The 17124-nt window shown below is 38.7% G+C and overlaps 1 protein-coding gene across 33 annotated transcripts in view; it reads right to left on the reverse strand.

The window, feature by feature from the left end:
• The window catches only part of ANK3 (ankyrin 3), a 679089-nt gene that overhangs the window by 156382 nt on the left and 505583 nt on the right, over positions 1-17124 (reverse strand). For all 33 annotated transcript variants that reach the window (XM_053910305.1, XM_053910324.1, XM_053910308.1 and 30 more), the window contains 4 exons: positions 11612-11710; positions 5749-5946; positions 3560-3658; positions 769-867 (listed from right to left, as the gene is read on the reverse strand). In XM_053910305.1, coding sequence (XP_053766280.1) covers positions 769-867; positions 3560-3658; positions 5749-5946; positions 11612-11710 — 495 coding nt within the window. The remainder of the gene's footprint in view (positions 1-768; positions 868-3559; positions 3659-5748; positions 5947-11611; positions 11711-17124) is intronic.

Raw genomic sequence — 17124 nt, forward strand, 5'->3', positions numbered from 1 at the left:
GTGGATGTGTTCATTTGGGCTGTTAGAAGACAGAGCCTTCCTGGAGGCCCACCCTCAGGGTGAGTGTGCAGGACCTTATGGCTTGCCCTTTCTGTGCCAGAAAGTGGTTTATTTGATTTTTACTGCTTTGGTGCTCATGAGTCCAAGTAGTGTTGTTATGCTTATGGTCTGGTATGCTAATATTATTATGAAGACAAACTTAAAATCCTATAAAACAATGTCAAATGCCACATGTAGATCTAGAGTGATAAGTCACTTAGAGAGTGATATTTACTCTGAAATGAGCAATGATTAATATGGGACAACAATACCATCTGATAATCTATGAACATGGGTTTGTTATAACCATGGGTTTGCTATAACATGGTCAAGCTCACTAAAGAGAAGAATTACTTTGGATTTACTTGAAATTACAATAATGATCATTTGAAGTGCCTCCTCAACATGAAACACTTCTTTAAATGCTTCTATTGTAAATTCTTCCCCTCCACAAAAGCTATTTTTTAAAGCATAACATCTGGTAGTAACATACCTGCAAATTTAATGCACACAACCTGTAAGTCCTAACAATTTGTGGCCAGCTGGTGATTGAATGGATCTTGCCTTTGAAGTAAAGGAAACCACAGGTATTCTCAAATTTTGTCCTTCTAAGTAGTCACATTATATAGTAATGAATTTAATTACAATAAAAAATAAGTAAATAAGAGCAATTTTTACTAGTTTATTAAATACTCATAATTGGACATTCTTTGTTAAAAGGATACTTACCACATTGGTCGTGTTTGGTGAGGCTCCATGATGCATTAGTTGTGATACGATATTTACATGCCCCATGAAGGCAGCAACATGGATTGGGGTAAGGCCCGACTAGGAAGAAAAGAGGGAAATAGTGGTTTGTGAGCTTATCATAAAAAGGTTTTGTCTGCCTGCCTCCCTGTCTGCCCTCCATGCACCCACCCATTCATTCATCCATCCCACACTCATCTTAACATAACCACTCAAGTGATCAGATCAGAAGACGTCAGGACATTGCCCACTATGTCAGATTCTATAAGATAAATGTATTAATACATAATAATCATTTCCTTAAAGCAGGTTCAGTGATTATGAAGGACCTATGTCATATCTGCTAAAGAATGATTTCAAACATTCTAATAAAGAGCTATGAAAAAAAAATTAGAAATGACCTGAAGTTTTTCCCCCTTTGCTACCAAACCTTTCTTATCCATATAACTATGTGTGTGTGTGTGGGGGGGGGGGGTAGGTGCATGTATGATTACATACATACTATTAAAAATCTGACTTTCTGGGGCGCCTGGGTGGCTCAGTCGGTTAAGCGTCCGACTTCGGCTCAGGTCATGATCTCACGGTCCGTGAGTTCGAGCCCCGTGTCGGGCTCTGTGCTGACAGCTCAGAGCCTGGAGCCTATTTCCGATTCTGTGTCTCCCTCTCTCTCTGACCCTCCCCTGTTCATGCTCTGTCTCTCTCTGTCTCACAAATAAATAAACGTTAAAAAAAAAATTAAAAAAAAAAAGCTGACTTTCATTTCAGATCCTATTTTGGCCTTTAAAAATGATTCCGATGAACTTAGAGTCAACTGATTCCATTGTACACAAAAGAGCATGGTACTTAACACAAGGCCAACCCTCTAATAAATGAGCAGATCACATTGTTTTAATCACTTAATTTTAACTTTATGAATATTACAAATTAAGGTGATATAATTAAAGCAAATAATACAATGATTACTAGACAAGACTTTAAATTTTGTTTGTCCCAAATCCTACACACACACACCCTTATGCTTCTTATATGAAATGATGCCATTTTGAATTTTTTAGAATTTAATTCCACGTACAGCATGAGCACCATAACTTGGTAAAAATGCTTAATATGGTTAGAAATAGCTAATGTATTTTAAAAAGAGAATGAGAAGGAGATCCAGTCTCAACAGGAATTTGAGAAATGTCAAAAAAATATGTGAAAGAAATTCTGTCTAATAAAAGTGAAGTAAAAGGCAGAAGAGAAAACTTCTGGTTGGCCAGGCTTCAAATAATGGGGACTGAGGAAAATGAGAACTGTGTTAAAAATTGGACACCTTTTTCCATCAGTAGGGGGAGTCCTTAGAACATGTACAAGGCATGTTCTCATCTTGGTCTGCCTTGCCTTTTAAAGCTCTGAGGAGTACAGGGCTGGCAGAGGATCCTTTCCAGTTGCTGACATCTCTGGATACTTAATCAAACACCAGTCAAAAATATTTTATTTTGGAGCCCATTCTGATCTTTAAAAATGGTTGCCATATACTGAGAATAAGCTTTTAAAATAACAGGTCCCTACCATAAAGACATGGGAGTGACAAAAGAGCAAATCAGTATTAATATTTTCAACCATTTAATAACGTTAAATTTGTAAGTGTTACAAATCAAGGCAAATATTTGAAGATAAGAAACTAGGCTAGATCTCAAATTTTATATCTGCTTCAAATGCTACAGTCTTTATTGATGCATTCAGCAGACCTTTACTGAATGGCCTATACCATGTTGCAGGCATCTATAGACCCATCAGACTCAGGCCTGCCTTGATGGAGCCTGCACTTTCTGGGGAGGGGGAGTGGCTAGGTCATAAGTGAAGCATCCAGATAAGTGCTTTAACAGAAACAGGCACAGGGAGAGGTGCTTCGAGGAGGACCTCCTAGATGAGGCCAAGGGCTTCCTAGTGAGTGGCCCCAGATTCGTCCTGAAGAGTGTACAGGATTAGCCAAGATAGCAAACTGGGGGTGACACATGGAGGGTACAGAGATAGGAGGGGAATGAAAGGGTATCCAGTCCCAGAAAATGCTGTGGCTGGAATCTATGGAGAGCAGAGTGCTGGGGGCGGGACAGGCTGGGGAGTCTGGAGTGGTAGATGCCAGGCGTGCTTAGCACTGATCCTGGTGGAACGTTTCTCTGAGTTCTGTGTCAGTTTTACAAGAGAAATCTAGAGTTGTCCTTTACTAACTTCAGCAACTCTGTGTTTTCTTAATTCTGAGTTTTTAGAGAGAGTAATGCTCAGTTTACAAACACTGAGGGGTGGTGTTATATAAGGTTTCTCAACCTTGGCACATCTGACGTTTTGAGCCAGATAATCTTTGTTGTAGAAGGCTGGCCTGAACGTTGTGAAATATTTAGTAGCATCTGGCCTCTAGCCACTAGACACCAGGAGCACCATCCACTTGTCAGAACTAAAAATACCTCCAGACATTTTCACATGCCTCCTGGGGGACAAAATCGCCCCCATCTGAGAAGCACCGCATTACAGAATTTCAAGTAAATTATGCTTTCAGTGGTGGCGCCACTCACCCCTGAGCACAAAGCGTGTGTTCTGAATGATGTGTTTATACTCATTCCCCCTCATACCTGTCTGCTTCCCTCTGACCTTGCAGCACCTTGGGTGAAGGCTTCAGAAAGTAGTGGCAACCATATACACAGCAAAACTAGCTGTTGAGAATGGCTCTGGGACTCCAGCTGTGAAGACCATCCCCTCATGACCCAGGGAACCCTAGAAATCCCACTCCCCTCACCTCGGTTACGGCTTGGATGGATGCACCGTGTTTCAGAAGGAGTTCCATGACTTTAATCCGATTCTTCTTGCAGGCAATATGAAGAGGGGTAAAGCCATTCTGAAAGGGACAAAGACAGAAGTACATTACTGCCTTCCATTGAAATCCAGTTCCACTGCGTGTGGTAAATGTGTTGCAAAATGAAGTTCTGTAAAGATTTGGAAGTGAGCAGAAACAATGAGGGGTTAACAGAATGCAGATTCTTTTCTGGAAGTGTAGGTAGTCTAGCTGCTCCTAGAAATCTGAAGTACCTTGCTGATCATGAACAGGAAGTGAATTTTTGTCATGGTCTCAGTAGCTAAGGCAAAACAGTCATGCATTTTTTAAGATTATTTTATTTTGGAATTTTCTCTTCTAAATAATGTGTCCCTCCCTTCTCCATCCCATTTCAAACACAGACTAAAAACAGCTGGGCCCAAACGTTTGTCCTCACAGCCAAAACTTTGCCAATACTATTCAGACTTCAACTATAAGACCAGTTCTAGAATGTTTTCATCCCAGGGGCATCTGGGTGGCTCAGTCGGTTAAGCATCTGACTTCGGCTCAGGTCATGATCTCACAGCTCATGAGTTTGAACCCCTCGTCAGGCTCTGTGCTGACAGCTCAGAGCCTGGATCTTGCTTCAGACTTTGTTTCTCCTTCTCTCTCTGCCCCTCCCCCACTCATGCTCTATCTCTCTCTGTCTCTCAAAAATAAATAAATGTTAGAAAAATTAAAAAAAAAAAAGATTATTTAGAATGTTTTCATCCCTTCCATTTTTAAATTTCAAGTAGGTACTTAGTCCAAGGAAACAGGAAGTGAAACAACCCAACATTATTCGGATCATTTGGTTTAATATTTAATCTAATAAAGGAATCTGCTTTTTAACATATTACCTACCAATTTGTACTGCCTGATAATTGAGACCATGGAGCATTTTTCAGCCACCATAGGGAAGTATAAAATATCAGGGTCCACTATAAAAGCTTAGGTCAAAGTCACTATAGGTGCTTCCATACCCACTGTGAGACCATTTACCTGGCCAGAGTCCATTCCAGGATGACTGGCTACAATCTCTACATGTTGTGAAATCTTTAGAGTCAGAGGAAAATGAGAGTGAATGTCCACACCCTGTTTTAAGGCTTTTTTTTTTTGTTGTATGGAAAAATGAGTCATGATTAATAATTTCTTTTCCTCCCTTCTCAGAATGCAAAGATATGTTTGATATACCGGGCAGGTCAACAGCTCTTGAAATGCTGTTGTGGTAAAAGTTTTTCGAGTGACGAAGACGGTGGAGCTGCCTGGGGTCAAGAGTGCTCTTCAGTCCTCATCTTTCCTGCCCACTGGTCCTGAGCCCACAGAGGACCAGAGGTGCCATGGATTCATTCAGACAGGGAGATAGCACCAGTTGGAACGGAGCAGTGACCCTTTCCAAATCAGTTGATCAGATGATAGCCTTTACCTCAAAACTGCTAGTAAACTCACATGTTTCCCCTAATATTTGGTGACTGATTTTTTCCTAAACATGGGTACTTATTCTGAACTAAACTTAAACAGCTTACCAAATTAGGTTTATTTATTTTTCCAAAGACAACACACACCATCTCGTTATGAAAATAAAACTATAGCACAGCTAAGCATTAAAATAATGGATCATCTTAGGAGTTAAGACTACAAATCAGACCCAAATTTTCATTTTTATCACTAGGAAAAGGAGATGACAGGCAATGTGTTAACTTACATGGTAAACATAACACAAAATTTCAGCTCACAAATTCCTAGACCTCTGATGCTGAAGATAAAGTTTTTTGACCATTTTGCTTTATGTTTAGATCTCAGGAAAAAATTTTAATTCACATAATTATAACTTTACCTTCAGTAAGATTGGTTTGACCAGCTCAGTCTTTTTTTTATACTTACATGGTCTTTGGGTCTTGTTTATTGTAAAAGATTCACCAGTGTGGCTATAAAGAGAATGATTTAGCCCTATCAGCCTTGTTCATGTCAGAAATAGGTTGTTTCTTTAAAAGATATTTGAAAAAGTTGATAGGAAGTACATTTTATTTAACTAGACCGTCCGTTTTTATCTCGTCAAAGTAATCCCTTCACATGCAGAAGTAGCAACTGTCAGCAAGACAACACAGGCTGGACCTGTTGACTGAGCTACTCACCAGGGCTTTGGCATTGGGGTTAGCTTTCTTGTCCAAGAGAACCTTGGCGACCTTGTAATGGCCACAGTGGGCAGCCACATGCAGGGCAGTCAGGTAGTCATTGGTGACGTCATCTACGGGCACGTTATGCTGGAGGAGAAGCTGGACACAGTTTAAGTGATCCCCTTGTGTGGCCATGTGCAATGGAGACAGTCCATTCTGAAACACATAAGAAAATCAGTTGTTTTACCTTTTAAACACAAATGTGCCAAACACGAAATACAATACAACCATGAAAAGATGAAAACTCTGTTTCTCACACAGAAATACTTTCACCTTTTTTTTTTAAGATTTATTTTTATTTTTATTTTTATTAGCAATCTCCACACCAGCATGGGGCTCAAACTCACAACCCCAGATCAAGAGTGGCTCTACCAACAGAGCCAGCCAGGTGCCCCTACCTTCCCCTTTATGCTTTTTTGTTTTAAGTTTTTATTTAAATTCCAATTAGTTAAAATATGGAGTAATATTACTTTCAGGTGTTATAATTTTTTTAATTAAAGAAAAAAAAATTTTTTAATTTTCAGTAAACTCTACACCATACATGGGACTCGAATTCACAATCCCAAGATCAAGAGTTGTATGCTCTACCAACTGAGCCAGCCAGGTGCCCTCTTTTTAAAAGGTTTTAATGATTGGTTTGAACTGCAGGTACTTATAAAACAAGTTCTCCCACTTCTTTTATCAGTTGAAAATACAATTTCCAAGAAAATTTCTTTTCCGATTTAAAAATAGTGCGAATTGCCCTAAGGCCCATTATTAATCATATTCCCAGCGACGTGGAGTTCTCTTTTTTCTTAAGATTTTATTTTTAAGCAATCTTTACACCCAACGTGGGGTTCAAACCTACAACCCTGAGATCAAGAGTTCTCTGCCCCCTGCCCCCCAGAATTCTTAATATTTAAGAGTGAAAAGGACTTTAAAAAAAAACAAAATGAATACCCATGGTATTCATTACACTGGGTTTTATTTTGCCTTTACAAGTTACTAACCCTTGATATTGATACTATATTGATTTGATTAACAAAAAAGTTCTGACTAAACACATTTTATCTCACATCAGTGTAGAAAGGAAATATTCCCTCTGCCATCAGTCTGGTGCCCCCATGTGTCTATGATGAGGAAAGGCAAAGCATTGACCAACTCATTAGCTAATGCTGGCCTCAGTTTAAATCAGCTGGGTTCAATGACAGTTAATCATGTGTGGTGGGAGTAAGTAAAAAATTCTTTAAAGAGTTGAGAGAAGAAATGAATAGGCTCAAAGGTAAATAAATAAAACCTTAAAAAAAAAGGTTAGAGTGACATTTAGCATTCAGTATGTGTTTCCCAGTGAAGGCAAAAACAAGGTATTAAGAGATGAGTCTTTTCAAGAATGCTACCTTTAAATGTGGAGGCAAAGTGGAGGAAACATGGAAATTTCTAGAGAATCCAATTATTGAGAGAGGCTCTATTAATCACTATGATATAGTTTAACATATCTGGCCAAGGGGGTAGGATATGACCACAAATTCAGTTTCCAAAAATTTGTTTTCAAGTTATTTCCCTTATCTATAAATGATATAAAATGGGATATCAAGATAGGAAGAAAAGGTGCCAGTCTCCCTCTAGTTACTCTCATGGTATCATTCACTCACTGTCAAGTATTTCAACTATTTGTGTTCCTTGAAAGAAAAAGGTTCATGAGTTACAATTTTCCCATACTGCCCCACAGAGAGCCATGTATATATAGAAAGAGGTCAATAAATATTTGTGTGAATTTGAAGACTTCACACAGGGTCAATCAGAATATTTCTACCTAAGAAATTCCACTCCAGGGGCACCTGGGTGGCTCAGTCGTTAAGCATCTGTCTTCGGCTCAGGTCATGATCTCATGGTTTTTGAGTTCAAGCTCCGCATCGGGCTCTGTGCTGACAGCTCAGAGCCTGGAGCCTGCTTCTGATCCTGTGTCTCCCTGTCTTTCTGCGGCTCCCCCTCTCACACACTCTCTCTTTCTCTCAAAAATAAATAAACATTAAAAAAATTCTCTCCAACATCTTGAATCAAAGTAGACACTAATGTGCAACAAAGGATGGGGACACTGGGGATAGTAGCACCCACCAGCATATGCACACATGCGCTCCTGTGCTTCCTGCCAAGACATTCCTTTGCTTTATGTTTTGATACAGTCATATGTTTTGATACATTACTTCATGGTGAAGTAAACAAACAAACAAAGTCTTAGGAAACAAATGACTTAGTGGCCAGTAGAAATGGGAGGCAGTGTCAACAAAAGAAGGACATTCCCCACTGATACACAAAATAACAATATATGAGTAGTAACATGTCATTGGAGAAGGACAAGAAAGTAAAGATCATGAACCCTAGGGAGAGGGGTCTTACTGCATACTGTACCCTCATAAAGCTGAAAGTATAGATCCAATGTGATGGGTTTTCTTAGCTCAGAAAGATGGAAGCCTTGAGGAATTAGACAAACGTTTTAAAGTCAGAAATACATTCATTCACCTAATGTTCATTCAAAAAAGGTTTACTGGAAGTCCACTATGTGCCAGGGGCTGATTTAGGTGCTTGGGGTACTGCACTGAATGAGGCAAAGTCCTGGCTTTCATTTTACTGAGGAGAGAGACAGCCGTCAAGAAAGTAAAGTAACAAGAAGGCCTCCCTGAGAAGAAAACATGTGAATTGAAAAATGTGTGGAGACTGCAGAGATCTGGGACAAGCTGAGGGAACTCAATCTGCACGCACAGGAAATGAGGACAAACTTGGTGTATTCCAGGAAGCAAAAGGAGGAGCAGAATGAGAGATAAGGCACAGAGGTGGTCAGATTCTGGTAAGGAATTTATTAGTGCAGGGGGACACTTTAGAATGAAATCGTAGATATGACCTATGTTTATCCATCCTTTTCCAAACTCCAAAGTAATTTAAAACATAAATTCCACAAGAGCACATGCATGTGTGTGCACATGCACACCCACATACCCCCCCATACACACACAGGAAAGGAAATAAAAACAGATGTGTGATGTCTATAAATTTTAGAATATGAAAAGAGGGCTTAGTGTGTTAACTCAGCCAGGAGAAGACAGAAGGCTGAATGCTACGTGTCTGTGGTGGGCTATAATCAGTGATGTACTGGTAAGTGTTTAACAACAGCTCTTTGAAAAAGAGGAACCCCAATATGTGGCATTTGCCAATTCCCATGATGTAAAGAACCCTCCTATAACCAATTTAAAGCCATCAGCATCATGTCAGTGAATACAGAATTGGGAAAAGATGAACACAATAGGCTTGATGATCTGGCTCCAACATAATGATTTAATTTTCAAATGCCCCAAAGGCAAGGGATATGGAAACACAGCACACCTTGGAAGATATAGATGAGGCGCAGAGTTAGAAGCAGGATTGGTTCACCTGTGTATGGTGCTGTCAGGTTTCCAGGCCCTTCTGACTCAGCAAAGCCAGATGACTGCCCCATGCCCCTTATAGGAAATCAAGAGTTGAGTCTCTGGAGAAACTGAAGCAGAGAGATTCTGGATACAGGAGCCCAGGCAGAGCAGAGGGGTGTGGTGAGGCTCTGGACTGAGACCAGGTGCTCACAGAAAAAGGAAGGACAGTATGGGTGTCAAGAGTATGGTCTCTTGAGTTAGATGTCCTGGTTCAAATCCTTGTTCTGCCACGAGCTATCCTGAGAAAGTCTTCTCTTTGGGTCTCAGTTTAGTGCCTCATTGTGAGGATTAAATGGGTTGATATATATATATATATATATATATATATATATATATCGTGCTTAGAACCTGCTATGTGGGAACCACTATGTAAATATTTGTTATTATTATGATTCAAGTATGCATGGAGGATTAGGAGAATGTAGTCCCCTTTCCTTTTTCTTACTCTGAATGTGTTGAGAATCCTCCAAAAGATTGGAGGATTCATCTCTCAAAAAAATTGAACTTCCCAGAAAAAAGGGCAACTGATTGTGACATCAGGGGACCCTTCCAGCCCATCACCACCTGGAGTCCTGACTACACTCGCACAGAGCTTCCACTCAAACGTTAGTGCCTGACACTTATGGTCAGGGACAAACATTTGTGGGGAACCCCCAACATGAAATAGAGGACCAAAGCCAACAAAGTGAAGAGAAAATATGAGGAATTGGGGGCAGAAGAGAGGCAGAAAAAAATTAAAAGAAATTTATCTTGAGTGTTCTCAGAAAGGTAATAGAATATGTTGCATCCATAAAACAAGAACTGGAAAACTTTAAGAAAAGAAGAAAAAAATCAAGGAAATCTCTTGTAAAGAAAGAATAGATAATGAGATGAACAAAAGGAAGAAAAGATGAGACAGCAATTTTATATTTATGCCTTATTGCTTTGATAAAGTGAAAATTAATTTAAAAAATTTTTTTAATCTTTATTTTTGAGAGAGAGACAGAGCGTGAGTAGGGGATGAGCAGAGAGAGAGAGAGGGAGACACAGAATTCGAATCAGGCTCCAGGATCTGAGCTGTCAGCACAGAGCCTGACACGGGGCCCGAACCCATGAACTGTGAGATCATGACCTGAGCCGAAGTCGGACGTTCAACCAACTGAGCTACCCAGGCACCCCGAAAATTAATTTTTAAGAGAACAAAGGGAATCAGTTGGAAAGTTTTTAGGCAGGAGGTTGACATGATTTAGTTGACAGTTTATCTGGCCACTCTGATTGCACAATAGGAGCAGGATTGGAAAGGAGCGAGGCAGGAAATGTGGGACCAGTAAGGAAGCTATTACAGTTAACGATGAGGTGGCTCTGAAGACAGCAGTAGAGGTGGAAAAGATAGATACAGACTAGGTGAAAGGAAAAAGAACAAACAGAATGGCTTAGATGAGAAGCACTCAAAAGGCCATGGTATCATTGCATACAATGAAACATTGTGGCTGTTTAACTCTGTTGGGTAATATACCTCCCATGGCTCACTAATCTAAACCCTGCATTTCAAATGAGTGAAGGAATTATTCAGACCACCTTAACCATGTTCCATCTTCACTAGGGTTGTTGAGGAAACACCAGAGTGCACACAGAAGCAATATGTGTTTTTGCTGTTTTGATGATATTTAGAAATTAAGGCCCTTTAAAAAGTTTAATACAGCTTCCAAAACTCACTGATTTGATTAATAAAAATAGTAGGGACTCAAGTAGTTCATATGTACCAAAATTTATTTACAAATATTCTTGTTTTTCAAATAGCACCAAAAGGTTTTACCATAAAGATCCAGAAGACATTTTGCAAAACACTATTTGTTGGGCAGTCACGATGCATTCCTTTTGGATATGTCAACTTCCCCAAAGTCCCAAGCAAGATGCAATCTTTCCAAAGTTTCTAGCCTTTATCAGTTAAATGCTATCCTCTTCAATAATCTGTAAACTCTCAAGAAATAAACTAAGGGGTTGGAGAAAGAGAGCCAGCACCCAGATTTTAGAGACTATAGATCTTGTATTTTCTTTCCCCAATAAGCAGTCACTGTTGAACTATGAAAATATTGGATAAAGTCAAGCAGTCAGTGTTCTTGAAACAAAGCAAAAACAAAAGCAACACACACACACACACACACACACACACACACACACACACACACAAATGACTTTGTGGTACAGTGCATTCTAGCAGAAGGCTTCTTAAACCCAAACTTATTTTGAGGTTCTCCAAAGATTTGGTAAACTAGCCTACCTTAATTGCTAAATGGGAATGATGTCATTTTTCTACATGATTCAAAAGGCTACATTAAAGAAGCAGTAAAAGGATGTAAAGCTACTTATAGTCAGTGTCCAAGAACTTAGGAAGAAATTACCTTGGTTTTTGAAAGAATGGGGGCAGCTCGATCAAGCAGCATTTCTACCACCTGCTCATGGCCACTCCGTGCTCCACAATGCAGGGGCGTCAGACCGTCCTGTTAAACAGAGGAAACATCTTGAGTTAGATTCAGTGGGAAAGTCTGTAAATGCAGTGTATTTCTTCAGGATCCAGTACAGCATCCACATGCTGTGGACCTGTGACCTTCAAACATTTATTCACATATCTCAGTTTCATATTTTTAACTAGGAACTAAATTTTTCATAAGTTTAAGTGGTTGTAAAGTATGTAATTTCTCACATATTAGAACACTCACAGTTAAAAACAGAATTGTTCCACTACTCTTCTTATATCCAATGGAACTGAAACACCATATGTAATTTGATATCCACCGTTAAAAAATATAAAAACAACCTTTTAAAATAGGAATTTGTAATAGGAATTTGACATTGGTCCTCTTCCCTCTTGCATTTCTATTTCCATTTAATTTCTTCCACATGGTTTTATCTTAATATAATATAATTTTGTGCTTGAGTATTTTTAATAAGTTACCATATCATATCTCTTTGCTGTGAAAATATGTAAGTTAAATTTTGAAAAGGTTAAAGATTTCCTGAGAATATAAGTCTTTCAAGCACTAAAGTAAATCTCCTAATTGGAGTTATTAAAATTATTCAAACACAATTGGTCAAAATTGCAAAAACATAATATAAACTTTATGATTATTAAATAAAAGCAACAATTAATTAAAATTCCCCTCTTAATGAGATGTATGTTTTCAAAAACTAGTTCATGTGTCTGCTAATGAATATTAGATATTGCTGGAATGAGACAGAGTCAGCATCAACACTGTCTTGTTTTTTTTAAAGTCAAATGCAGTCTTTTTAAATTTTTTATATATTTAAAAAATTCTAGCATAGTTGTCATACAGTGTTATATTAGTTTCAGGTGTACAATATAGTGATTTGACAATTCTATACATTACTCAGTGTTCATCATGATAAATGTACTAGTAATCCCCATTATATTTCATCCACAATCCTCCCCTCCGGTGACTGTCAGTTTGTTCTCCATAGTTAAGAGTCTATTTTCTGGTTGGCTTATCTCTTTCTTTCTTTTTTCCTTTGTTTCATTTCTTAAATTCCACATATCAGTGAAATCATTTGGTATTTGTCTTTCTCTGACTGACTTATTTCACTTAGCATTGTACCCTCTAGATTCTTCCATGTTGTTGCAAATGGCAAGACTTCATTTTTTATGGCTGCCTAATATTCCAGCGTGTGTGTGTGTGTGTGTGTGTGTGTGTGTGTATACACATATTACATCTTCTTTATCTATTCATCTATCGATGGACACTTAGGCTGTTTCCATAACCTGGCTATTGTAAATAATGCTGCTACAAACATAGGGGTGCATATATTTTTCCAATTAGTGTTTTCATATTCTTTGGGTAAATACTCAGTAGTGGAATGACTAGATAATATGGTAGTTCCATTTTTAATTTTTGAGGAACCTCCCTACTGTTTTTGACAGTGGCTGCACCAGTTTGCATTCTCACCAACAGTGCATGAGGGTTTATTTTTCTCCATATCTTCACCAATACTGTTTCTTGTGTTTTTGATTCTAGCCATTATGACAGGTATGAAGTGATATCTCACAATGTTTTTGATTTGCATTTCCCAGATGATTAGTGATGTTGAGAATCTTTTCATGTGTCTGTTGGCTATCTGGATGTCTCCTTTGGAAAAATGTCTGTTCATGTCTTTTGCCCATTTTTAATCAGATTATTTGTTTTCTGGGTTGAGGTATAAGTTCTTTATATATTTTGTATACTAACCTTTTATCAGATATGCCATTTGCAAATATCTTCTCCCATCTTGTCAGCTGTCTTTTAGTTTTCTTGTTTCCTTTTCTGTGCAGAAGGTTGTTATTTTGATGTAGTCCCAACAGTTTATTTTTGCTTTTGTTTCCCTTGCCTCAGGAGATGTATCTAGGAAAATGTTGCTATGGCAGATGTCAGAGAAATTATTGCCTGTGCTCCTTTCCAGGATTTTTATGGCTTCAGGTCCCACATTTAGGTCCTTAATTTTTTAGCTTATTTTTGTGGTCCAGGTTCATTCCTTTGCTGTCCAGTTTTTCCAACAGGTTAAGAAAGTGGTCTAGGTTCACTCCTTTGCTGTCCAGTTTTTCCAACACCATTTGTTGAAGAGACTTTTCCTCATTGCATATTCTTGCCTCCTTTATTGAAGATTAATTGACCATATAATCATGGATTTATTTCTGGGCTCTCTGCTCTGTTCCATTGATCTATGTATCTGTTTTGGTGCCAGAACCATACTGTTTTGATTACTACAACTTTGAAGGATATCTTGAAATCTGAGATTGTTTTTTTCATTTTCAAGATTGCTTTGGCTATTTGAGGTCTTTTGTGGTTCCATACAAATGTTAGGATTGACTCTTCTAATTCTGTGAAAAATGTTGTTGGCATTTTGATAGGGATTGCATTAAATCTGTAGATTGCTTTGGGTAGTATGGGCAGTTTAACAATATTTGTTCTTTCAATCTAAGAGCACGGAACATCTTTCCATTTGTTTGTGTTGTCTTCAATTTCTTTCATTGGTGTTTTATAATTTTCAGAGTATAGATCTTTCTCTGTCTTGGTTAAGTTTATTGCTTAGGTAATTTTATTATTTTTGGTACAAACACTATCCCATTTTTTTTTTTTGAGAGATCGCATGAGTGGGGGAGAGGGGCAGAGGGAGAGAGAGAGAATCCCAAGAAGGCAGCATGCTCAGTGCAGAGCCCAATGCAGAGCTTGGTCCCATGACCGTGGGACCCCTGGACCTGAGCCAAAAGCAAGAGTCAGATGCTTGATCTAGTGAGCTACCCAATCTTTGTTTTTATAAATGTTAGTGCTGAGACATCTTGTCTGCACAAATAAGAAGATGGATTTTTGTTAAAGCAGTGTCAACTAATAATTTTTTAAACTCTGGAATTGCATGCCAAAATCACCTAATAATATTTTACCAAAGATTTTTTTCAATGATGCATCCTAAGGCAACTCCACTAGCTCCTTCATTTTTGTTGGCAGCAGCAGGATTTCCAATCATCCAACGAGCAGACAAATTTGTTGTTCAATCATTAGAGTCATACAGTTGTTAACATGACACAGATATTCTGAATTCTTCCCCTTGCTCTGTTCTGTCCCCTCTTCTCTCCAAGTTTTGCACCCTGGGGCCAGGTGTGTGAGAGTGACTTAGGTCTTCCTTTTGTGCTAGGAGACAAGGACTATTTTACTACAGGCTAGGTGGGAAAGGAGAATTAGGAGTTAAGGAGTGGAAAATAATTCACTTAAAGCTATCTAAGTGGCCCCAAACTCTATGGAGAAGTGCTCCCCAGCTTGAGGATTCCTGTGGTTGACAAAGCCTACCCTAAGGACAGTCACATTTTAAGATACATTAAAATGTTATCAGTGTATTCAAATCACTTCCCAGATTTTGTGAGCAGATCTTGAAAATAACCCTAATTATCCTAATGTATAATCAGTAAGGTACAATCCTATTTCTAACCTATTAGCCACATCTCAGAATTAAAATCCCTTAAAAATGAAATTTGAATCACAAGCTCACTTGATCATGCTGTGAGCATATTTAAATATTCTGCCTCTTATGCTGATTTGAAACATTTGCTCTCATAAACCAAAGTAAAGCAGTGTATAGATTTTCAAGTGGGAAATAGCATTTTTCTAATAAAACAGAATAAAATAAAATCTGAAAACATTAAAAAAAACACCATGAAGTCCAAGTGTCTTCCCAATAATATAAAACCTATAAATATCTGTAGAAGAACTAATAATCACACCCACCTTCTGCCACACACACAAAAACACACCACACAGGTCCTGTCATAACGTGATTGTCTTTTACGAACTGAAAGGTCAAATTTGTTTATTTTTTCATAAGTAGACTCTAAGATGTAAGAGGTGACAGAATGTGTGCAGACATGTTCAAACCATGCTCACACAGAAAAAAAAAAGTATTTACGTTAGCCCAACTCATTTATCCATGAAAATTATCTTAACCAAAGCAAATTGCTACATACTGAATGCAAAGTGGCCAAGAGCAAAATCTACCTCAATCCTTTGAAACATACTGTCTTTTACAGATTTACATTTTTGCTGATTTCAATTTTCAATAAAAGCTTTAATTATGGAAAATTTCAAACCTATTTCGGACTAAAGCAGACTGAATAGTATAATGAGTCTCTCTAGGTGTCTGGTGCTCAGCCTCAGCTGTCATCTCCTGATCAATCTTGATTCATCCGTATCCTGACCTTTTCTCCTTTCTTATATTATTTTGAAACAAATCCAAGATATTATATCATTTTTATCCTCACGATTACCCCTATACGAAAGGTATAATATTCATTTGATAAATGAAGACTCTTTACTTCTCCAAGCCTGCACAGGCTGAATGCAGATCTTGGCCAGACTGTGCAGGACAGTCAAGGCATGACTTAGGAGGAGTTACTAAGACAAAGCCCCTCTTTTCAAACTTTCAGCCATCCTGAGCCTTCTTTTATCTACATTCTGCAGCTGCTGCCTCTGATCTCTGGTGTTTATTTATTAAACACTCATAGATTTTAGAGACTCAGCTAGGGAAGGTGATTTTTTCATTAGTGCAAGAGCTGTGAAGTGCTATTGTTACCGTCATTGTTCTTCTCATCACCTGGTTTCAATGATAAAGTCAGGGGGCTCCCCAGGGTAAGATCTTCAGTTCCTAGCTAACTGCAAAGAGCTACCTGAAGCATAGCTCTCTTGACTGCAGTTTCACTTGCAGTATTTTTAACCTTGATTGCAAGTTCGGCTGACTCCTTTGGATCTGCTGCACATTTGCTCTGAAACTTTTCAAAAGTGCATGACTTCAAACAGCCAGAATTCCGGCAGGAGAGACGGCTCATCAGGAAGCTGTACAAGATGTCACGACTGCCTGGCTGTACAGGCAGTGCCAGCCTGGCTGCTGGGACATTCACAGGTCAGTGGAAAACCAGTGCCTAGAGTTAATGTAAGGTCTTTAATTAGTGTCACATCTTTTATAGTCACAAAGAAGATAGGACCAGCTGACCCACAGCCAGACTGGAAAGTGTCTGCCATGTACTGATTCACACTTAGTTCAGTTTAAAAAAAAAAAGAGGAAAATTAGCCAGGACAGACTTTACTTAATACCTGCATTTGGACAACAAATAATATGTAAATTTCAAACTGGTTTCTTTTGCTTTGAAATGGGTAAGGCTTATCATTCACTTTCCTGAAGCACTGTTCTCATTATGAAACGCTACGTGGCCTTCAATAACCACTCAGTCCTCAGCCAAGCCTCAGTTTCTCAGATCAGCATCGGTGGTCTTCCACCAGCAGTCTCTGCTACACTGGGCCTTCCCCGATGCCCCTCCCTTCTCCCCCAGCTCGCAAGCCATTCGCAGCTCTTCGTGTTCTGGTCTCTCTGCTCTGCCCAC

This window comes from Panthera pardus, unplaced genomic scaffold, assembly GCF_024362965.1.
Source record: "Panthera pardus isolate Hobbes unplaced genomic scaffold, ASM2436296v1 HiC_scaffold_22, whole genome shotgun sequence".
In the NCBI taxonomy this organism is placed as follows: domain Eukaryota; kingdom Metazoa; phylum Chordata; class Mammalia; order Carnivora; family Felidae; genus Panthera; species Panthera pardus.